Source organism: Pan paniscus, chromosome 6 (assembly GCF_029289425.2).
Source record: "Pan paniscus chromosome 6, NHGRI_mPanPan1-v2.0_pri, whole genome shotgun sequence".
Classification (NCBI taxonomy): Eukaryota; Metazoa; Chordata; class Mammalia; order Primates; family Hominidae; genus Pan; species Pan paniscus.
In genome coordinates this window covers 5,629,969-5,652,673 of record NC_073255.2, presented here as the reverse complement: position 1 = coordinate 5,652,673, position 22,705 = coordinate 5,629,969, and the positions used below count along the sequence as shown (strand labels likewise).

The 22,705-nt window shown below is 51.7% G+C and overlaps 1 protein-coding gene across 6 annotated transcripts in view; it reads left to right on the top strand.

The window, feature by feature from the left end:
• Positions 1–22,705, top strand: part of PRKAR1B (protein kinase cAMP-dependent type I regulatory subunit beta) — a 176,940-nt gene that overhangs the window by 8,675 nt on the left and 145,560 nt on the right. For 3 of the 6 annotated variants that reach the window (XM_003819707.6, XM_003819706.3, XM_057302798.2), the window contains exon 2: positions 7,312–7,510. In XM_003819707.6, coding sequence (XP_003819755.2) covers positions 7,334–7,510 — 177 coding nt within the window. In that variant the 5' untranslated portion in view covers positions 7,312–7,333. Of the gene's footprint in view, positions 1–5,702; positions 5,791–5,903; positions 5,998–6,274; positions 6,431–7,311; positions 7,511–22,705 lie in introns of those variants that run through there. The other 3 variants (XM_057302796.1, XM_057302797.1, XM_034963418.2) reach the window with 3 other exon arrangements.

The following is a 22,705-nucleotide window of genomic DNA, read 5'->3' as shown; positions in this document are numbered from 1 at the left end:
AAAAAAGCCTATAAAAGAGATGAAGCTCTGTATGTTACCAAAATGAAACAGGAACAAGAAGTATGTAAGAGAAAAGGTCAGGGATATGGAGAACAGAAGCAACAATACTAATATCTGTTGAATAGATGTCCCAGGAAGGCAGAAGAAAAGTGGGGAGTAGGAGGTATTTGAAGGGATAATGAAGGCACATTTTCTAGACTTAAAAATGGATCAGGTCAGGTGCGGTGGCTCACGTCTGTAATCCCAGCACTTTAAGAGGCTGAGGCGGGTGGATCACCTGAGGTCAGGAGTTCGAGACCAGCCTGGCCAACATGGTCAAACCCTGTCTCTACTAAAAATACAAAAATTAGCTGGAAGTGGTGGTGCCCACCTGTAATCCCAGCTACTTGGGAGGCTGAGGCAGGAGAATTGCTTGAACCCAGGAGCCAGAGGTTGCAATGAGCTGAGATTGTGCCACTGCACTCCATCCTGGGTGACAGAGCAAGACTCTGTCTGGAAAAAAAAAAAAAGGAGGCTGAAGCAGGAGGAGATATATATATACATACATACATATATATGTATGTGTGTGTGTGTGTGTGTGTGTGTGTGTATCTATAAAGCTTCCCCCAGTGAAGGCCTGGGGCCGGCTGTCTGTGGGTCAGGAGTCCAGGCATGGCTTTACTGGGTCCTCTGAAGGCTGCAATCCATGCTGGGGCTGCATTCTTATCTGAGGCTTGACTGAGGAAGGGACCGTTCCCAAGTGCACTTGGTTGTTTCCAGCATTCACTTTCTTAGCTGTGGACCGGAGGCCACCCTCAGCTCCTGGCCACGGGGTCCTCTTACAGCCACTGATGACACGGCAGCTGGCTTCCTCAAAGCCAGCAAGGGAGAGAGTCCCCCGGCAAGGCAGATGTTGCCATGAATCATATGTGATGCCCACTCCTCACCTTTGCTGTACCCCACCGGGCAGGGGTGAGCCTCAGGACCTACACACACTCAAGGGGAGGGTACCCCACAAGCCATGAGCACTGGGAGGTGGGGACCCTGTGGCCATCTGAGAGTGCCCGCCACACCCAGGAGCCATGTGTAGAGAAGACTATTGAGGTTTGTGGCAAAATTTCCCGTGAAATGATGCATCCCTTACCTACATAGTGAACAATGCAAAACTTGAATATTAGAGAGCATTGTGTGTGTGGGTGTGTGGTTTTGAGGCAAGGTCTCACTCTGTTGCCCAGGCTGGAGTGCAGTGGCGCAATCATAGCTCACTGCAGCCTCGAACTCTTGCGTTCAGGTGATCCTGCCACCTTAGCCTCCTGAATAGCTGGGACTACAGGTGTGCACCACCATGCCTGGCTAATTTTTGTATATTTTTGTAGAGACAGGGTCTTGCTCTGTTGCCCAGATGGGTCTTGAACTCCTGGACTCAAGTGATCCTCCTCTTTTGGCCCCGCAAAGTTCTGGGATTGCAGGCATGAGCCACGATGCCTGGCCACGTTGTTATTTTCTTTTCTCTTTTCTTTTCTTTTTCCTTTCTTTCTTTCCTTCTCTCTCTCTCTCTTTCTTTCTTTTTTTGAGACTGGGTTTCACTCCTGTTGCCCAGGCTGGAACGGAGTGGCATGCTCTCAGCTCACTATGACCTCCGCCTCTTGGATTCAAGTGATCTTCTTGCCTCAGCCTCCCAAGTAGCTGGGACTACAGGCACAGCACCACACCTGGCTAATTTTTGTATTTTTTGTAGAGATGGGGTTTCACCATGTTGCCCAGGCTGGTCTCGAACTCCTGGCCTCAGGTGATCTGCCTGCCTTGGCCTCCCAAAGTGCTGGGATTACAGGTGGGAGGCACCGCGCCCGGCTGGAGAATAATTATTACTGTTCACAGTTCTTGGGCTCCTACTATGTGCTGCGTGCTCCATGCTCAGCCTCTCAGTCCTCATTCCTCGTATATCCACCTAGATTTGAGGATGAGTGGCCTCTCCCATCAGCCACAATCACATGCAGTTTCTCCTCTATCCTCAGCTCAGGGAGCATACGGACGTTGCGCAGCGAATGCAGCTGGCTGGGGAAGGCTCAGGAACCGCACCCAGGAAGCCCACCTACAGATCCCACCTCAAACCACGACACGCTGCAGCCTCCCCAGTGGCCAGAGCAGCTTAACAAAGCATCTTTGTTTCCTTTCTGCACCCCAGAAAATAGCTGTGTTGGTCTCTTTGCCATGCAGACTGAATAAAGAATAAGACAAACACCATCCATGCATACTTGGGGCTTTTGACCTAGCAGGGGAGACAGCAATTAAGCTGGCAGCCTTGCCATCATTATTCAATTGCACGTGTAATGAGAGCTACCAAGGAGAAGTCCTGGGAGCCCCGGGCCCTCCGGAGGCAGTGCTGGCGCCTTAGGGAATTTCCCTGTGTAACGTTTTGGTTGAATCTTGGAGGGTGAATTGGAGCTGACAGAGCAAAGTTTAGAAGTGTGAGGTATGTGGTGATTGGGAAAAGAATGTGGCTTCGGACCGGGTGCGGTGGCTCATACCTGTAGTCCCAGCACTCTGGGAAGCTGGTGGGAGGATTGTTGGAGGCCAGGAGTTCGAGACTAGCCTAGGCAACATAGTGAGATTTTTTTTTTTTTTACAAAAAAAAAAAAATGTTTTTAAGTACCAGGTGTGGCGGTGTGCACCTGTGATCCCAACTACTCTGGATGTTGAAGTGGGAGGATGGCTTGAGCCCGAGAATTTGAGGCTGCAGTGAGCTATGATCACACCACTGCACTCCAGCCTGGGCGACAGAGTGAGACCCTGTCTCAAAACAACAACAAAAAGATTAAAAAAAAAAAAAAGCATAAAGAATGTGGCTTGGCCGGGCGTGGTGGCTCACGCCTGTAATCCCAGCACTTTGGGAGGCCGAGGCGGGCGGATCACGAGGTCAGGAGACCGAGACCATCCTGGCTAACACGGTGAAACCCCATCTCTACTAAAAATACAAAAAATTAGCCGGGCGTGGTGGCGGGCGCCTGTAGTCCCAGCTACTCGGGAGGCTGAGGCAGGAGAATGGCGTGAACCCGGGAGGCGGAGCTTGCAGTGAGCAGAGATCGCGCCACTGCACTGCAGCCTGGGTGACAGAATGAGACTCTGTCTCAAAAAAAAAAAAAAAAAGTGGCTCTTTGGTTGGAGTTCTGCAAAGCGTGGTCACTGTAAGTACATTTAGTCATGATGAATCCTACAGGCACATTCTATGGGTGAAGTAAGACCCCACAGGGCTTAGAAATGTGAATACCTTTGCTGATAAAAATAACCTACCCCAGGGGGTAGGTCCTTCCCTATGGGGAGATACGTGATTTACTGGGACTTCTGAATGGGTAACCCAGTCACCAGCAGCACATTTTCAGTTGAGGGCATAGCTGCTTGGGCACACTGTCACACGTCAGGGTTTGTCACCGCGTGGCAGGGTGGCGACCGACCTGTTGAGGTCCACGTGCTCCGATGACCAAGCGCAGCTCCTCTGAGCTCACCAGACCCCTCTCTGTGTCTTCATCCAGGAGCATTTAATGGGGTTGTCAGTGTGTGTTTTGGGGGGATTGTGTCAGATCAGTGGTGTATTCACTTGGATGTCCTCAGTGGCGACTAACAAAAAGCAAAAAGCCAACGGGCTCAGGCAGTACTAGGAGGTATTTATTTATTATTTATTTATTTTGAGACGGAGTTTCGTTCGCTCTTTCGCTGCCCAGGCTGGAGTGCAGTGGTACGATCTTGGCTCACTGGAGTTCAAGTGATTCTCCTGCTTCAGCTTTCTGAGTAGCTGGGGATTACAGGCGTGCACGACCATGCCCGGCTAATTTTGTATTTCTAGTTGAGACAGGGTTTCGCTGTGTTGCCCAGGCTGGTCTTGAACTCCTGACCTCCAGTGATCCACCTGCCTCGGCCTCCCAAAGTGCTGGGATTACAGGTGTGAAACACCACATCCGGCCAAAGGTATTTATTGATGAACATAATTGGGAAGTCCAGATACGGGAAGGGCCTCAGGTTTGGTTTGAGGATGGCCGTGGCTCCGTTTCTCTAGGATCCTGTTTCTTCCCACTTCTGTGTTGATTTCATCCTCTGGCAATGATCAGACAGTGAGCAGGACACTAAGGAAGCGTCTGTCCTTGGCTCAAGCCAGTAAGGCTGAAGCAAGAGAGGCCTGGGAGTCAGGCAGAAACTTGTCTGCAGGTTGGGGCGGTGGGGGCCACGCCTCGCACTCCTACCAGAGCCAGTCTGGAGAGGGAGTCCTTGTGGGGGGTGGGGGCCACTGGAACAGGGATCTGAGTGGCGGGGAAAAGTGTGAAAGAGAGAGGCAGTGGGAGCTGCCGTCGTGGCAATGAGGAGAGGAGCTCAGCAGACGTCACAGCTCAGTGGGGCCAGGGGCCGCATGTCTGGCGGGCCACGTGCATGCTGCCAGCCCCCAAACCTGGGAGATCCTTGTCTCAGAAGGACGCAGGCAAAGAGGCTCAGCCTGAGGAGGTATTGCAGCAGAAGGAGGGCTTGTGCGTGCGCCTCGGGATCAGAGGGCTGTCCTGTGAGGTCAGCCAGAGAGGTGCCTCCACTCTCCTCTAGAGGCACGGTGTGGGGGAAGTCTTTACGGGGAGTCTCCAGAGAACCCCAGGACAGCCCGGGAGAGAAGCAGCCAGGCCTGGAGCATCTGCCCCCCAAAGCGAGACGTCGCCTTGGTTAGGTGGCACCTGGGTCTTTTTTGCTGTCCTCACCAGTCTACCCTGGAGGAGCAGGAGTAACGGGAGGAGGAGGAGAAGGAGGGAGTGGAGGGGCCGCGGGGAGCACGTGATGGTACTGCTGGTCAGCAGCAGCTCCAGGCAGGCCAGGGCTGGGAGAGCCAGAGGTCTGAGTGGGTTGTGGGATGGAGTTCTGATTCAGAGACCAGGCCTGGATCCCTAAGAAAGTCTCAGGACAAATGCAGGTCTGCCTGAGACGGGGCTGGGGCCAGTGGGTGCTGAGGGTGAGGGCTGAGGACCAAGGACCTTCGTGTTTGACCCCCGAGGGTGGCCTGCTTGGTTTACGTTCACCCTGGCAGGAAGAGGCTGAGGCAATGTCAGCCCTGCTGGGGAGTGTGCTCGGCAGGGCTGGTGACCTGTGTAGTGTCTGTGCAGGCAGGTGAGTGGGAGACAGCTGAGCAATGAACAAGAAAGCTGGACAGGTGAGTGTGGACCAGGTGAGCATGGGAGGGCTGAGTGAGAGATGGTGAGTGTGTACAGGTGAGTGTGGACCAGGTGAGCATGGGAGGGCTGACTGGGAGACGGTGAGTGTGTATACGTGAGTGTGGACCAGGTGAGCATGGGAGGGCTGAGTGGGAGATGGTGTCTGTGTACAGGTGAGTGTGGAAAAGGTGAGCAAGAGACGGGTGAGTGGGAGATGGTGTGTACGGGTGAGTGGGAGACAGGTGAAGATGGGGCAGCATAGTGGGAGACAGGTGAGTAGGCAACAGGGAAGCCGGGCAGGTGAGTGGAGGACCCGGGGGCTGGACAGGCGGGTGGAGGATCCGGGGGCTGGGCAGTTGGGTGGAGGACCCCGGGGGTAGACAGGTGAGTGTGCACAGGGAGGCAGGTATCATCTCCTTCACAGCTGGAACTGCCTACCCCTCTCCTGGCATTTGGAGCCTCTGGGGAGGGAAGATGGAGTTTCTGCCGCCGCCACCCTGGCAGGATGGGGCAACGGTGTGCGGTAGGAGGATGAGGTTGATTCCCTTTCCTGCAGGGCTGGGCTTGTGGGTTAGGACCGTCACCAAGAGGCTCCTCCTAGGCCTCCGTGACCTCTGGATCCCCAAGAAAGGTGGGAAAGAATTTAGGAGGGTTCCGATTTCCCACTGGGCATCGGGGTGAAGCTGGTGCGCCTAAGCGCTGGGAGTCACCTGGGGAAGCGGGGCTGGGCCCACCTGGCCACCCTCTCTGGCCGCTAAGGCAGAGTGAGACCCCAGGGAACGGGCGTGCTTGCTGGGTACCGGGTGTCCTGCAGAGGCAGGGATGTGATCCCCTAGGTGTGAGCAGCTCAGGCAGCCGCGGTGGTCGTGAACGGGGCGGGAGTGGGGGGTGCCCGGGCCATCAGAGGCGGCCCCGCGGCCTGCGCCAGCCGGAGTGGGCGACTCAGGGTCTGAGTGGAGGGGGCGGGGGGCGGCGAGAGCGGGGGTCCTGGCAGCGATGGCCTGAACCTGCGCCGGTGGGGGATGGGGCGGGGGCGGGGAGAGCCGGGGGTGGGGGCCGGGGTTGGGGGGCCCGCGGGGAGGCGGTCGGGGGGAGACGGGCTGCAGGCCCGCGCGGGCGGCGTTGGGGGTGCAGCAGCTGCGCGCGGCGCGGGGGCGGGCGTGGAGGGCGGCGCCGCTGCAGTGCGGGGACCCGCTCGCTCGCTCGCCAGCCGTCCCCGCGCCCCGCGTCCCCGCGCAGCCGCCTCCTGGCCTCGGGCGCCGCGCATCCAGGTACGCGGGGCTGGGCTGGGGTCTGCGCCGGGACCCCCGGGCCTGGGAGGCCCCCCGGGAATGCGGACATTTGGAAGGGTTCGGCCCCGCCGGGAGCGGGGCGCGCGGGGCGGGGCCGGGCTTGGGGCTCCCGGTCAGGGGTCCCGGGAGGGTCCTCGCCGGCGCTGAGGCCGGGTTTGGGGGCGGGGGGCGCGGGGTCTCTGGGTGGGCGCCTTCCCGGCGGTCTGGGCACTCCGGGGGCGGCTTGGCGGGGGGCTGGGGTCCTGCGCCCCGCGGTGCGGTGCCGGCCTGGCCTGGCCATGGTGACTTCGCTGCGCGGCCGCCGCATTTGTTCTCCCGCACCCCACCCCCCCACCACCGCCAGCTTCCCTTGTTTACCTGCGTTTCTGTCTTTTCCTGTGCAGAGGCCGCCCAGCCCATCCACAGTCTCACCCTCATCTCCCCCTCCCCTGAGGCCGCGCGCAGGGGCCCCCAGCATTCACATTTCACATAAGTGCCCCCAAAAAGGGGGGATGGAGGAGGACGAGGCCCTGGAACCCCCCGGCTGGACCCTCAGGGCGCCGGGCCCCCCCACTCTTCCCACCCGGAATCCTCAGAACTGCAGAAGGGGCTTCTCAGCCGCGTGCACCCCTGTCTGAGCCCCCTCCACCCCTGCCTGAGCCCCCTCCACCCCTGCCGGGGTCTGTGGGGAGGGAAGGCTCTGGGGGCCGTCACGTTTAACACCTCACCTGGCCCCACAGAATGAAAGATCTTTGACAAATGCAGAATCAGTGACTTTCTTCCACGCTCCTGGGAGAAGCCTGGTTCACGCCGCCTGCGTTTATCCGGCGCGCAGCCCCGGGCAGCTCTCAGGCCTGGGGATCTGTGTGTTTTCTGGACAGGAAGGAAGCAGCCACCCTCGCCATGGCCTCCCCGCCCGCCTGCTCCTCGGAGGAGGACGAGAGCCTGAAGGGCTGTGAGCTGTACGTGCAGCTGCACGGGATCCAGCAGGTCCTCAAAGACTGTATCGTCCACCTCTGCATCTCCAAGCCCGAACGCCCCATGAAGTTCCTCCGAGAGCACTTCGAGAAGCTGGAGAAGGTGAGTGGCCCCCGCCGCCCGCTGCTTCCCTTCGCAGGTGTCCTGGGGCAGAGGCGGCAGCCGGGGAAGCCTTCCCTCCGTCCCGTGGTCCTCGAAGGCTGGGTGCCCCAGAGACTGTCTGCCGTCCTGCAGGTCCTTCCAGAAGCGCGGGGAGAGAGGCCGACCTGGGGCCCACCGTCCCTTGTTTGGTCTCCCGAGATTCATGCCCCGAGGCGGGGTCCTCTGAGCCACAGAATTCCCCCTTCGGCTTCCAGGGGGTTCCAGGTCTTCAGAGCTCTCCTGGAAGGAGGTTCAGGGTTTTAGGTCCAGGTGTTTCGCTAGCTTGTGGGGCTCGCCGACAGTTTTCAGTCTAGTTACAGATGCTGTCACCACTTGGGATAAAATGGCTCCCACGGGGTAGCTCACACCTGTCATCCCAGCACTTTGGGAGGCCGAGGCGGGCAGATCACTTGAGGTCAGGAGTTCGAGACCAGCCTGGCCAACATGGCGAAACCCCCCTCTCTACTAAAAATACAAAAATTAGTTGGGTGTGGTGGCGGCGCCTGTAATCCCAGCTACTGGGGTGGTTCAGGCAGGAGAATTGCTTGAACCGGGAGGTGGAGGCTGCAGTGAGCTGAGATCGCACCACTGCACTCCAGCCTGGGCGACAGAGCGAGACTCCATCTCAAAAAAAAAAAAAAAAAAAAAAGGAAAAAGAAAATAGCTCCCATGGCTAAGGTGATGTGGGGTTTGAGGTCGAATTCCACGTTGATCTTGCAGCAGTGGGAGAGGAAAGTACCCTTCGGCACGTGTGGTCGGGGAGAAGCTCAGGCCTGCTCACGGTCTTCTCTCCGGGAATGATGCCTCTCACCCCCTTCCTGGCCTCCTGCATCTGGGCTCTTTTTGTAGACGTGCGTGGCTGGGAAGTGGAGGCCGGGACAGGAGCCCCTGTGACACCTCCTGCTGCGTCCCCTCCCCCTCGCCGTGGGCTCCTCCTGTCCTTGTTCTGGGCCCCACCCCAGGCTGTCTGCGTATCACCTAATGTTTCTCCTCTTGGTCCTTTTATCACAGCTTAACTATCTCCTGTGCCCATCTCTCCTGGGGACCAAATGGGAACTTGGGAAGCCCAGTTCAGGCTAAGATCTGCCTTTGAGTGCCTGTGAGCCACCAGGTCCCCATCCGGCGGTGTTTATGCTTTCGACAGGGGCCTCCTGTGATCACATAGTCCTAACCCAAAGGAGTGAATATAACTCTTCCCTTGGAAGCAGTCCATGCAAAAACATTTTAAAGTAATGCATATGCCTATTAAGGGAAATTTGAAAAGTTCGGAAGTGGAAGGAAGAGATAAAAACGCTCTGTAGTCCTCTCCACCGAATTCCCCCTCAAATGTTTTTATAAAAACGTAGTTGTAGGCCAGATACGGTGGCTTATACCTGTAATCCCAGCATTTGGAAGGTCGAGGTGGGAAGATCACTTGAGGTCAGGAATTCGACCTTGTCTCTCAAAAACATTTAAAAAGTTTGCTGGGTGTGGTGGCACCTGCTTGTGGTCCCAGCTACCCAGAGGCTGAGGTGGGAGGATCACTTGAGCCCAGGAGTTTGAGGCTGTGGTGAACCATGATCACACCACTGCACTCCAGCCTGGGCAACAGAGCGAAACCCTGTCTCAGAAATACATACACACGGCTGGGTGCAGTGGCTCACGCCTGTAATCCCAGCACTTTGGGAGGCTGAGGTGGGCAGATCACGAGGTCAGGAGATCGAGACCATCCTGGCTAACACGGTGAAACCGCGTCTCTACTAAAAATACAAAAAATTAGCCGGGCGAGGTGGCAGGCGCCTGTAGTCCCAGCTACTCAGGAGGCTGAGGCAGGAGAATGGCGTGTACCTGGGAGGTGGAGCTTGCAGTGAGCCAGGATGGCGCCACTGCACTCTAGCCTGGGCGACAGCGAGACTCCGTCTCAAAAAAAAAAAAAAAGAAATACATACACACACACATGCATACACACACATACATACATGCATACGTGGATACATACGTACATAAGTCTTAGTTGCAGTTACGTTATAGATGCAATTCGTATTTTGTATTTTTCATTTTTTATATATTCTTTAAAGACCTCTCTTTAAGTGACTGCATAATGTTATACTAAGGTTTTTCAACCTTTCTGCCGTGAGTGAATGGACAATTGTTTCCTTTTTTTTTTTTTTTTTTTTTTAGTATTAAATATTGGGGCTGGTGGGTGCGGTGGCTCACACCTGTAATCCCAGCAATTTAGGAGGCCGAGGCAGGTGGATCATGAGGTCAGGAGTTTGAGACCAGCTTGACCAACACAGTGAAACCCCGTCTCTACTAAAAATACAAAAGTTAGCCGGTGTGGTGGCAAGCACCTGTAATCCCAGCTACTCAGGAGGCTGAGGCAGGAGAATTGGCTTGAACCCGGGAGGTGGAGGTTGCAGTGAGCCAAGATGCGTCACTGCACTCTGGCCTGGGCGACAGAGGGAGACTCCGTCTCAGAAAAAAAAAAAAAAAATTGGGGCCGGGCACGGTGACTCACGCCTGTAATCCCAGCACTTTGGGAGGCCCAGGAGGGTGGATCGCTTGCACACAGGAGTTGGAGACCAGCCTGGCCAACGTGGTGAAACCCCATCTCTACTAAAAATACAAAAATTAACTGGGCGTGGTGGCGTGTGTCTGTAATCCCAGCTACTTGGGAGGCTGAGGCGGGAGAATTGTTTGAACCAGGGAGGCGGAGGTTGCAGTGAGCTGATTGCAACACTGCCCTCCAGTCTGGGCAACACAGCGAGAGTCTGTCTCAAAAATAAATAAATTTTTAAAAAAAGTATATGGGAGGATGTGTGTAGGTTATATGCAAATACGACACCATTTTATATCAGGGACTTCAGCATCCATGGGTTCTGGTTATCCTTAGAGATTCTAGAACCATCTCCCATGGATACCAGGGGATGACTGTACCACACACCGGGCATCTTAAACAGAAATGTCTCCTCCCACAGTTCTGGAGGCTGAAAGTCTGAGATCAAGGTGTATTGGGATGGCTCCTTCTGGGTCTGTGTGGGAGAAGGAGATGGCTGGAAGTCCGAGATCGAGGTGTATTGGGATGGCTCCTTCTGGGTCCGTGTGGGAGAAGGTTCTATGTCTCCCCAGGCTCTGGGTGGTTCTGGCGATTTTGGGTGGTCCGGGCTGGAAGTCCGAGATTGAGGTGTATTGGGATGGCTAATTCTGGGTCCGTGTGGGAGAAGGTTCTGTGTCTCCCCCGGCTCCGGGTGGTGCTGGTGATCATCTTGGGTGGTCCAGGCTGGAAGTCTGAGACCAAGGTGTGGTGGGATGGCTCCTTCTGGGTCCATGTGGGAGAAGGTTCTGTGTCTCCCCCAGCTCCGGGTGGTGCTGGCGATCATGGGTGGTCCAGGCTGGTAGACGCATTGCGGGTCCTGCCTTCATCTTCACATGGTGTTCTGCCCCCTGACAGTGTCTGTGTCCAGATTTCCCCTTCTCATAGGGACACTAGTCATCCTGGACCAAGGACACCCCAGTGACCTCTTGTAACTTCCTCACCTCCGTCAAGACCCTGCCTCCAAGTAAGGTCAACTTCTGAGGTTCTGAGGTTCTGAGGTTAGGACTCCAGAATGTCTATTTCTGGGGACACGATTCACGGATCCCAGCGGCCTTCTTGGGCGTGGGCAGGGCAATTTTTCTCAGGCCTTCCTCCAACAGCAAGCCTTTGCTGAGTGAAAATAGCAGGTTGCAAGACAGGATCTATGGTACAATTCCATTTTTGTCGAAAGGGTTGCCGACAATAATGTGTTATATGCAAAGAAAAAAATCTGAGGGGCGTCCGCCAAAATGTTGAAAAGAGTGGCGTCTCAGGCCACGATTGCAGGTGATTTTTGTTTGTTTTCTGCAGTAGCTGATAGGGACAGGCATTGGGGAGCTTTAGTGAAGTCTTTGAAGTTGCATGCGTGTTCTACATGTGGGTGCGTTTAACTGGGAAGAATTCCTCTTAGCTTGTGATGGATTCTCAAATGGAGCTGAGATCCCCAAATAGAAACCAGCTAACAGGGCCCTAAAATTCCATGGAGTCTCATTTTCTGCTGCGTTCTCTGGACCAGTGAGGTGCTGTGGAATGTTTACAATAGAACCGGGAAGTGTGCCTCTGGGTAGGGCGGCAGCCCCGGTGGGGAGGGTGAGGTCTGGGCCACCCCCTCGAGGCCAGCCAGGGCTGAGTGGCGGGCAGAAGCCCCTGATGGAGGATTTTTCTTCACTTGTATCCCAAGCAGGGTGCATGTTTGTGAGGCTTTCATAAAGCACCTGGGATAAAACACAGGCCGGCAGGGATGGCCCAGCTCTTGGAGTGCCGTCCGGGCTGGGCCTCTGGTGCTCTGGCCTTCGTGAGTGAGTTCTTCTATGGTGGAGACTTAAGCAGATAAAATATTCCTTATTTGGGTCAGGTGCGGTGGCTCATGCCTGTAATCCCAGCACTTTGGGAGGCCGAGGCGGGTGGATCACGAGGTCAGGAGATCGAGACCATTCTGGCTAAAACGGTGAAACCCTGTCTCTACTAAAAAAAAAAAAAAAAAAAAAAAAAAAAATTAGCTGGGCATGGTGGCGGGTGCCTGTACTCCCAGTGAGAGGCTGAGGTAGGAGAATGGCTTGAACCCAGGAGGTGGAGGTTGCAGTGAGCCCAGATCGCGCCACTGCACTCTAGCCTGGGTGATAGAGCGAGACTCCGTCTCAAAAAAAAAAAAAATTCCTTATTTGATGGCAAAACACAGCGTGGGAGTTTCCCCAGCAAGATGTGATCTTACGGAAGATTATCCAAAATGACACCATCAATCTTCTTTTTTGAGACAGGGTCTGGCTCTGTTGTCCAGGCTAGAGTACAGTGGTATGATTTCAGCTCACTGCAACCTCCACCTCTCAGGCTCAAGCCATCTTCCCACCTCAGCCTCCTGAGTAGCTGGGAGTACCGGTGCCCACCACCATGCCTGGCTAATTTTCGTATTTTTTGTGGAGACGGGATTTCGCCATGTTGCCCAGGCTGGTCTTGAACTCCTGAGCTCAAGCGGTCCTCCCCACTCGGCTTCCCAAAGTGCTGGGGTTATAGATGTGAGCCACCATGCCCGGCTCATCTGTTTTTCTTTTCGAGACAGAGTTTTACTCTTGTTGCCCAGGCTGGAGAGCAGTGGCACAGTCTCAGCTCACTGCAACCTCTGCCTCCTGGGTTCAAGCAATTCTCCTGCCTCAGCCTCCCGAGTAGCTGGGATTACAGGCGCCTACCACCACGCCCGGCTAATTTTATATTTTCAGTAGAGACGGGGTTTCAGCACGTTGGTCAGTGTGGTCTTGAACTCCTGACCTCAGGTGATCCACCTGCCTCGGCCTCCCAGTGTGTTGGGATTAGAGACGTGAGCCACAGTGCCCGCCTCATCTGTGTTTTTCTGCATCAACAGGTCCTGCATTTTTATTGCCGGCAGTGTTCTGTTGCATAGATGGATTGCAGCTTGTCTGTCCTGTACCCTGTCTAGGAACACTTGGATCCTTTCCAGTTTTTGCCAACTACAAATAAAGCTGCTATAAATATTCGTCTTACAGGTTTTTAATGTGGAAGTAGGTTTTTATTTCACTTGAGTAAATATTTAGTAGTGAGATTCCTGGGTCATAGGGTAAGTGTATGTTTATAAGAAACTGCCAAACTGTTTTCCAGAATGTCTGTCCTATCTCGTGTTCCAAGCAGCCGTGATTCTTGTTCCTCAGTATTGGCAGCCTTTGATACTGTCAGTTTTAAAAAACGTTTAGCCATTCTAATAGGTATATGGTGGCACCTAAAATGTTTTTTTTTTTCTTTTTTCTTTTTTTTTTTAATTGAGACAGAGTCTTGCTCTGTCACCCAGGCTGGAGGGCAATGGCGTGATCTCGGTTTACTGCAGCCTCTGCTCCCCGCGTTCAGGTGATTTTCAAGCGATTTTCCTGCCTCAGCCTCCCGGAGAGCTAGGATTACAGGCATGTGCCACCATGCCTGGCTAGTTTTTGTATTTTTAGTAGAGATGGGGTTTCACCATGTTGGCCAGGTGGGTCTTGAACTCCTGACCTCAGGTGCTCCACCCGCCTCAGCCTCCCAAAGTGCTGGGATTACAGGAGTGAGCCGCTGCGCCCGGCCCTAAAGTGGTTTTATTTTACATTTCCTGATGACTAAAGTTGTTGAGGATGTTTTCATACGCTTATTTTCCACTCAAATATCTTCTTTGGTGAAGTGTCTGTTCATGTATTTTGTCCATTTTTCTTATTAGGTTGTCTGTTTTCTTACTACTGAGTTTCAGAATTTTTTATAAACTGTCAGATATTTAATTTACAAAATATTTTCTTCTAGTATGTGGCTTGTTTATTTATTTATTTACTCTGAGACAGAGTCTTGCTTTGTTGACCAGGCTGGAGTGCAGTGGTGCGATCTTAGCTCACTGCAACCCGCCCCTCCTGGGTTCAAGTGATTCTCCTGCCTCAGCCTCCCGAGTAGCTGGGATTACAGGCATCGCGCCTGGCTCATTTTTGTATTTTTGGTGGGGACGGGATTTCACCATGTTGGACAGGCTGCTCTCGAACTCCTGACCTCAAGTGATCCACCCGCCTTGGCCTCCCAAAGCGCTGGGATTACAGGCATGAGCCACCGCACCTGGCCATAGTTTGTGTATTTCAAGGCATTGTTCCGTTTCATTTAAGTTGTTAAATTTATCAATATAGAGTAATATTACCTCATCCTTTTAATGTCTGTAGTGTTCATATTATTTCATTCCTGAGGTGGTTTTCTGAGATGGTTTTCATTCCTGAGACGGTAATTTCTGGCTTTTCTTTTTTACTTGATCAGTCTGGCTAGAAGTTTATCAATTTTACTGATCTTTTCAAAGAGTTAGATTTTAATTTCATCGATTTTGTCTATTTTTGTTTAGATTTTATCTGTTTCTCCTCTTATTTTTATTATTTCATTTCTTCTTCAGTCTTTGGGTTTTATCTGTTCTTCATAAAATTTCTTAAGGTGAAATTTTAGATGATTAAGGCTTTTTATCTGATAGAAATATATAATGCTACAGATTTTTCTCTAAGGCACTGTTCTAACTATATTTCACAGATTTTGATGTGCTGTATTTTCATTTTCTATTTAGCTCAAAATATTTTCCGTTTTACCTTGAGATTTCCTCTTTGGTTCATCTTATTTAGAAATTTGTTGTCTAATTTCCAAATATTTGGGGATTTTTTTTGATATCTCTCTGTTATTTATTTCTAGTTTAATTTCATTATGGTCAGGGAACATAGCTTGTATGGTTTTGAATCTTTATTTTGTTAAGGTGTGGTTTATGGCTGATCATATGCTTTATCTCGGTGAATGTCACACGTGCCCTTAGAAACACTGTGTGCTGCTGTTGGGTGTTGTGTTCTGGAAATGTTGGTGAGGTCTGGTTGTCTGAGGGGTTGTTCAGGTTAGGGTCTTTTGCATTCCTGCTGATTTTTTTTTTTTTTTTGAGACAGAATCTTGCTCTGTCACCCAGGCTGGAGTGCAGTGACGTGATCTCGGCTCACTCCAAGCTCCACCTCCCGGGTTCGTGCCATTCTCCTGCCTCAGCCTCCCAAGTAGCTGGGACTACAGGCGTCTGCCACCACGCCCAGCTAATTTTTTTTGTGTTTTTAGTAGAGATGGGGTTTCACTGTGTTAGCCACAGGAGATCGATAGTCTCGATCTCTTGACCTTGTGATCCACCCACCTCAACCTCCCAAAGTGGTGGGATTACAGGCATGAGCCACTGCACCTGGCCCATTCTTGCTGAATTTTTTTGGCCCCTTGCTATACCTACTACCAAAGAACAGCATTGAAACTTCCAATTATAATTTGTCTGTGTCTCCTTTAATTCTATCAGTTTTTGCTTTATGTGTTTTGGAGCTCTGTTATTAGTTGCATATACATTTGGGATTGCTATGTTTTCATGTGAATAAACCCTCTTATCATTATTTGATGTTTCTCTTTGTTCCTGGTAATTTTCATTGTTCTGAAGTCTGCTTTATCTGATATTAATACAGCCACATTATTAGGATTTGTGTGATTAATCTTTTTCTATCCTCTTATTTTAGCTATATCAGTAAAGTGTGTGTCTTATAGATAGCTATACTTGGTTTTCTTTTTTTATATGATTTGACAGTTTCTGTCTTTTAATTGGTGTGTTTAGATTATTAACTTTTTAAAAAGAAAATACTGTTACTATATATGTAGTACATATAGTATATATAGTATAGTATATATTATGATGCATCTTTATTTATTTATTTACTTATTTTTTTGAGATGGAGTCTTGCCCCGTTTACCCAGGCTGGAGTGCAGTGGTGCGATCTCCGCTCACTGCAAGCTCCGCCTCCCGGGTTCACGCCATTCTCCTGCCTCAGCCTCCCGAGTAGCTGGGACTACAGGCACCTGCCACCACACCCGGCAAATTTTTTGTATTTTTAGGAGAGATGGGGTTTCACTGTGTTAGCCAGGATGGTCTCAATCTCCTGACCTCGTGATCCGCCCACCTCGGCCTCCCAAAGTGCTGAGATTACAGGCGTGAGCCACCACGCCCGGGCCTATGATGCATCTTAATACGATTTTCTTTGAGTTTGTCTGGTTTCCCTTTGCAAATCTTGATGTTAATTTATGTCCTTCAAGAAATTTGGCAAGTTTTCAACCATTATTTTTTAAGATGGTTACTTTTATATATCTTACCTCATTTATAGATCATGTACATTTAATGTAATTATTGATATGGTTGGATTTAGGTCTACCATTTAATTATTTTTCTATTTGTTTTCTCTGTTTTTTTTCCTATGTTTCTTTTTTCCTTCCTTCTTTTAGATTATTTGATTATTTTTTAGTACTTACTGTCTTTTTTACTGTTTTTCTTTAAGTGATTGCTATAGGCATTATAATATACATACATAACTTTACACAGACTTTTTAGAGTTGATATTTTACCATTTCAAGTAAAACATACAAGTTTTCCATCATGTAGGCCCATTTACCTTCCCCTTATTATTTCTGGTTGTTGTACGTATCATCTTTACACATGTTGAACCTTCCCCCACTCCCTTGACAATGTTATAATTTTTACTTTTAACACTTTCACGTATTTTCAGTAATTTAAGAGGGGCAAATAGTCTAGAAGATGTACCTGGGTATTTCCCATTTCTGTCACTCTTCCGTGGTTCCTGAAGTGTTTTTCTTTCCCTCTGTGATCATTTCCCCCACCAGCCTGAAGAACTCGCTTTAGCATTCCTCTTAGAGCAGGATTGCTGGTGACAGATTCTCAGTTTCCTTCATCTGAGAATCTCTCTGGTTTGCCTTCATTCCTGAAGGACAAGGACATGTTTACAGATACAGGATTCTGAGTGGAGAGTGATTTTATTTCAGCAGTTTAAAGATGTCTTCCCATTGTTCTTTATGGTTTCTGATGACAAATCAGCCTTTTGAACCCTCATTTGCTTTATGTTTCTTTTCTCTGGCTTCTTTCATGATTTTCCCTGTGTATTTAGTTTGTCAGAGTTTGAGTACAATGTGTCTGAGTTTGATTTTCTTTGAGTTTCTCTTGTTTTCCTTTGATCTTGAATCTGAATATTTATACCTTTCAACATATTTGAGAAGTTTTCAACCATCATGTCTTCAAATATATTTTTCTGTACCAATCTCTTTTTCCTGTCTTTCAGGGACTCCAGTGACATAAATGTTAGATTTTAAAATATTTTCCCACAAGTCCCTGAGGCTCTGTTAAATCTCTTTCTTTCTTTTTCTTTTCTTTTCTTTCTTTCTTTCTTTCTCTTTCTTTCTTTTTTCCTTCTTTCTTTCTTTCCTTCCTTCCTTCCTTCCCTCCTTCCCTCCTTCTCTCCTTCCCTTCTTCTTTTCTTTTCTTTTTTTCAGAGTCTCGCTCTCTCGCCCAGGCTGGAGTGCAGTGGTGCGATCTCGGCTTACTGTAACCTCTGCCTCCTGGGTTCAGGCGATTCTCCTGCCTCCGCCTCCCGAGTAGCTGGGATTGCAGACGCGCACCACCATGCCCAGCTAATTTTTGTATTTTGCTTAGAGATGGGGTTCAGCCATGTTGGCCAGGCTGCTCTCGAACTCCTGACCTGAGGTGATCCATCCACCTCGGCTTGCCAAAGTGCTGGGATTACAAGCGTGAGCCACGATGCCCTGCCCACCCGTCTTTTTGGTGGGATGATTTCTGTTGATCTCTCTTCAAACTCACAAGGTCTTTCCTCTGTCATATCCATTCTGCAAATGATCCCATCTAGTGAATTTAAAATTTTCTGTTACTTTATTTTTCAGTTCTAAAATTTGTATTTATTTTTCGGTTCTAAATTTATTTGGTAGTTCCTCCTCTTCCTACTCCTCCTCCTGTTCTCCGTCTCCTCCTTTCTTCTTCCTTTTTTCTTTTTAAATAAATTTGATTTCTTTGCTGATTCCCCCACCAATTCCAAGAGTATTCACCTTCACTTCATGGAAAATAGTTAAAATTGCTGCTTTAGAGTGTTAACCTGATAATCCCGTCATCTCTAGCATCTGAAGCTTGTCAGCCACAGATTGTCTTTTCCTTTGAGAACTGGCCAGACTTTCCTAGTTCTTGATATGTTGAATAATTTGTCAAGGAACTGGATTATATCCTGGACATTTTCTATATTATGTTGTCAAGCTTTGAATCCCATTGAAATCCTATGGAGAGAGAATGTTGATATTTTTGTTTGTTTTAGCAGGAAATCAATTGACGAGGTCCATGCTGCAAGTTCTCTCTCATCCTTGGTGGGTGACGATGCCAACATGAGTTCCGTTTCCAAGCCTTTCGGGTGCTGCTTCTGTGCACCCTTGTGTGGGTCGCTTGGGGGCTGGTCTGGGACTTGGACATTGTTTTGCTTGCAGCTCAGTCCTCAGCACCTTTTCTGTGGTTCTCTGTGTTCTGTGCATATGAAACTTGGGGTTGAACCTCACACTCGTATCAGTTCATGGAATTCGGGGACCCCCATTTTGTCCTTTCCCCTCTGGGGTTTCTCTCACATTCTCCATGCAAGAGAGATCCTACCTCTGGCACACAGATATGCCTGTTTCTCTCCCTGCCGCCCCTTCCCCCGCCCACGCCGCTGTCCCCTCGGCTGAATGACTGCAGCAGCCTCTCTGCTTCCCGTCGGGCCTCGAGCTCCATTTTCCATATCAGTCACAGCTGGAGCCATCTTCCAGAAACACAAATTGAACTGCTCCCCCTTCTTAAAACCTTCCCAAACCTTTCCAGTGCTCTCCTAACAAATCTAAGCTCCTTCCTGCCTCACGGGGTCTGGCTCCTGCTTGCCTCTCCACTGCAGCCCGTGGCCACCCACGGGCTCCGGCCAGCACTGTCCTGTCACCTGGAACTTCCTCCCTACCCCTCCTGCAGCTGGCCGCTCTTCAGCACTTGCTTTAGGGCCATTGCTGCTTCCTCAGAGAGCCTCTCACCACGACCCTGTCTTGGGTGAGCTCAGAGGAGGAGATCTCGGCTTGAGCTCCAACCCCAAGTCCCAGCTCTGCAGGGAGGGAGGGTCTTTAGTGTCCTCTGGCCCTCCCAGCTCACTACTTGGTGAGCATGACAGTGTGTGATGGACTGAGGGGGTAACTGCCCACTCCTTCCTCCAGCTGTGACCTCTGCCCTTCCTACCCCGGGTGTTCCTGCGTTGGGAGGGGCCCTAACCGTCAGTGCCTTCCTGCTTTGGGACTCAGTGCCTCCCAGTGCAGGAACACCGAGATATGGCACGTGGTGCTTTGCATACTTTATCTCATTGAATTCTCACGCAGGCCTGGCCAGATGAGATATTTACATTCCCATCTTACAAATGAGAAAACGGGTGCTTGGAGAGAGAACGCGGGTTCCCCACCATCAGCCAGGGAGAGTCATGGAGCTGGGCGCAAATCCAGGCATGCCTCTGAGGCCACACCCTTCCCGCCTTGCCTGTGGGCCCTGGCCCCTGGCGTGCTGGGGCAGGGTGCAGGGTTCTCCTGGGGTTGGCTTTGATGGTGGAACCCCCCCTTCTGCTTCTTTCTCATCCTCCGTCCTAGGAACTCAGGCTTCTCCGCCTTTGCCCTGCAAGGCTGGTGCCCCTGTGTGTGGCAGGCTGGAGCTGGGGTGCTGCCCTCCAGGAGGGAGAGGCTAAATCACCAGCTGCTGCTGCTGCGTGGGGAGAGGTGGGGTGGGGGGACAGCCGCCATGGTGGGTGAGGGAGTGAGTGCAAGTGTGTGTGAGTGACATGTACACACACTCGCCCAGATGCACACACATGCACACACAGGCAAGGATGTACTGTTGCCACCGAGGAGGAGGGTACGTGGAGTCGTGTGTGCACATGCATTAAAACACACACACTTACCCAGATGCATAGCTGTGCGCACACCTGGACATACTCAGTTTACTCCGAGAGTGGTGGATGTAAGGGGTGTGTTTACATGCACGTGTATACGCTCACACACGTACTTAACTAGATGTGCATATGGTCACATGCATGTACCTCTCTGGATGTGCACACACTCACATGTACTTAGTTGGATATGTACATGTTCACACATATGTGCACATGCTCACGCACGTACTTACCTAGACACACACTAACACATACGTACCTAGATATGCACACACGCACACGTACTTACCTAGACACACACTAACACGTACGTACCTAGATATGCACACATGCACACGTACTTACCTAGACACACACGCACACGTACTTACCTAGGTGTGCACACATAGAGTCATGCCATCTGCTTCTGAGGGTGAGCAGGGCTCTCGCCTGTGCTCACACCCTCCTGTGTACACTCTGCCCCTAGCCTCACTGGGACTTGCATCTTCATCTTCTATTTTTATTTTTATTTTATTAATTTAATTTTTAATTTTCTTAATATTTTTATAGAGATGAGGTCTCCCTATGTGACCCAGGCTGGTCTCGAACTCCTGGCATCAGGTATCCACCCGCCTTGGCCTCCTGAAGTGCTGGGATTACAGGCATGAGCCATGGTGCCCTGCCCAGCCTGTTAATTTCTAATTCCCTTCCCTCCCCTCCCCTCCGCTCCCTTCCCTTCCCTCCCCTCCCCTCCCCTCCGCTCCTTTCCCTTCCCTTCCCTTCCCTCCCCTCCCCTCCGCTCCCCTCCCTTCCCTCCCCTCCCCTCCCCTCCACTCCCCTCCGCTCCCTTCCCTTCCCTTCCCTCCCCTCCCCTCCCTTCCCTCCCCTCCCCTCCCCTCCCTTCCCTTCCCTTCTCTTCCCTTCTCTTTTCTCCTTTCCTTCGCCTTCCCTTGTTTGCTATACTCTCTATGTGAGGCCTGGTACACAATAGGTGCTCAGTAAATGATTGAAGACCTGCGTTTCTCTTCCAACCTTGCCACTGAATGGTTGGGTTCCCCTGAACAAATCCTTTACCCTCTCTGGGCCTCAGTTTCCCCACCTCATGGCTGGGGATGATTTGCCGCTGCTAGGTGGGCTTTATGGGTCCTGGCCTGGGGTTGGTACCATGTGAGCCCTCTCCTGGAGACCCCTGGTCCTCAAATACAACTGGCGCTTGAGATTTAGGGTTTCACAGAGTGCAGAGGGGCTGTCTTAGGGCCGCTCATGGAACTGCTCGGAGGAGGTGGTCCAGAAACACCACTCATGCCTGCCCGGCACGCGGTGGATGACCCCGTGGAAGCCTAGACGCCCTCCGTCGAAGGCATCAGGCGGGTGGATCAGCCGCCTCTCAGAAAACCCTTTCAGTGGGAGGGGGCAGGCTGTGTCCCCACAGGAGCGAGAAGCGGGCGGCAGGCAGGACCGAGGAATTCCGTCTGCCTGTAATCCCTGCGTGTAGGCTTCTCTCGGGAGGATAAACTTGGGTCTGGGAAATCTCTTCAGATTCCACCCCCACCCCAGGCCCCGCCCAGATATTTTCTTTTCTGGGCTGGACGTCTGCACTTCATCCCCCTCTGTGGGATGGGATAGGAGCAGGACAATCCCCAGGGCCGGGTTCCTTGATTCTGGGGCACATTCTGGCCACGGAGCTTTCTGGAAACCCTGTTCCCACAATGTTATTACGAAGATGCCTTTGGCCTGGAAAGCCTGTCCCGGCCCCACGACCTCGACCGTCCTGCAGCTCAGACAATGCATCAGTATGAAAACAGGAGACAGGAAGTGGGGGCTGCAAAATGAGAGGCTTTCCCGGAATCCCAAGAGGGGAAGGGGAAGAGCAGCCTGGCATGTGCGCAGGCAGAGCCCGTGAGAGGTCACCCCCATGCAGCCCTGGGGAGGGGCCCTGCTCGCCGTCCCCCTTTCTCCCGAAGCCTCCTGAAGCGGCCTGTGTGTATGGAACTACCTGTATCCTGCCTAGTCTGATTCTTCACCTGCCAAAGATGGGAAGTCCCGTCGAGCCTGGACAGGCAAAGCTCTTTCAGCCAAGAGACTGGGACCCCAGCCTCGTTCCTTGAAGAGAAGCGGCTTCTGGTTCCTGCAAAGGGAGAGCCCAGGGTCCTTGCCGGAGCCGTGAGGCCCTGGGCCAGTCTCTCCTCTATGAAGTAAACTACTTTTAGCATGGATCTCAAAAGCTAAGTCCCACTGAGGCCGGGCGCGGTGGCTCACACCTGTCATCCCAGCACTTTGGGAGATGGAGGCAGGTGGGTCACCTGAGGTCAGGAGTTTGAGAGGTCAGCCTTGCCAACATGGTGAAACCCTGTCTGTACTAAAAATACAAAAATTAGCCAGGTGTGGTGGCTGATGTCTGTAATCCCAGCTACTCGGGAGGCGGAGGCAGGAGAATTGCTTGAAGCCTTGAGGCGGAGGCTGCAGTGAGCCAAGATCGCGACACTGCACTCCAGCCTGGGCAACAAGAGTGAAACTCCATCTTTCTTAAAAAAAAAAAAAAGTTCCACTGGGGCCGGGTGCTGTGGCTCATGCCTGTCATTCCAGCACTTTGGGAGGTCGAGACAGGAGGATTGCTTGAGACTAGCCTGGGCAACATAGCAAGACACCATTTCTACAAATAATAATAAAAAAAAAATTTAGCCAGGTGTGCTGGTGGTGCACCTGTGGTCCCAGATACTCAGGAGGCTGAGATGGAGGGATTGCTTGAGCCTGGGTGGTCCAGGCTGCAGTGAGCTGTGGTCACGCCGCTATACTCCAGCCTGGGTGACAGAGAAAGACCCTATCTCA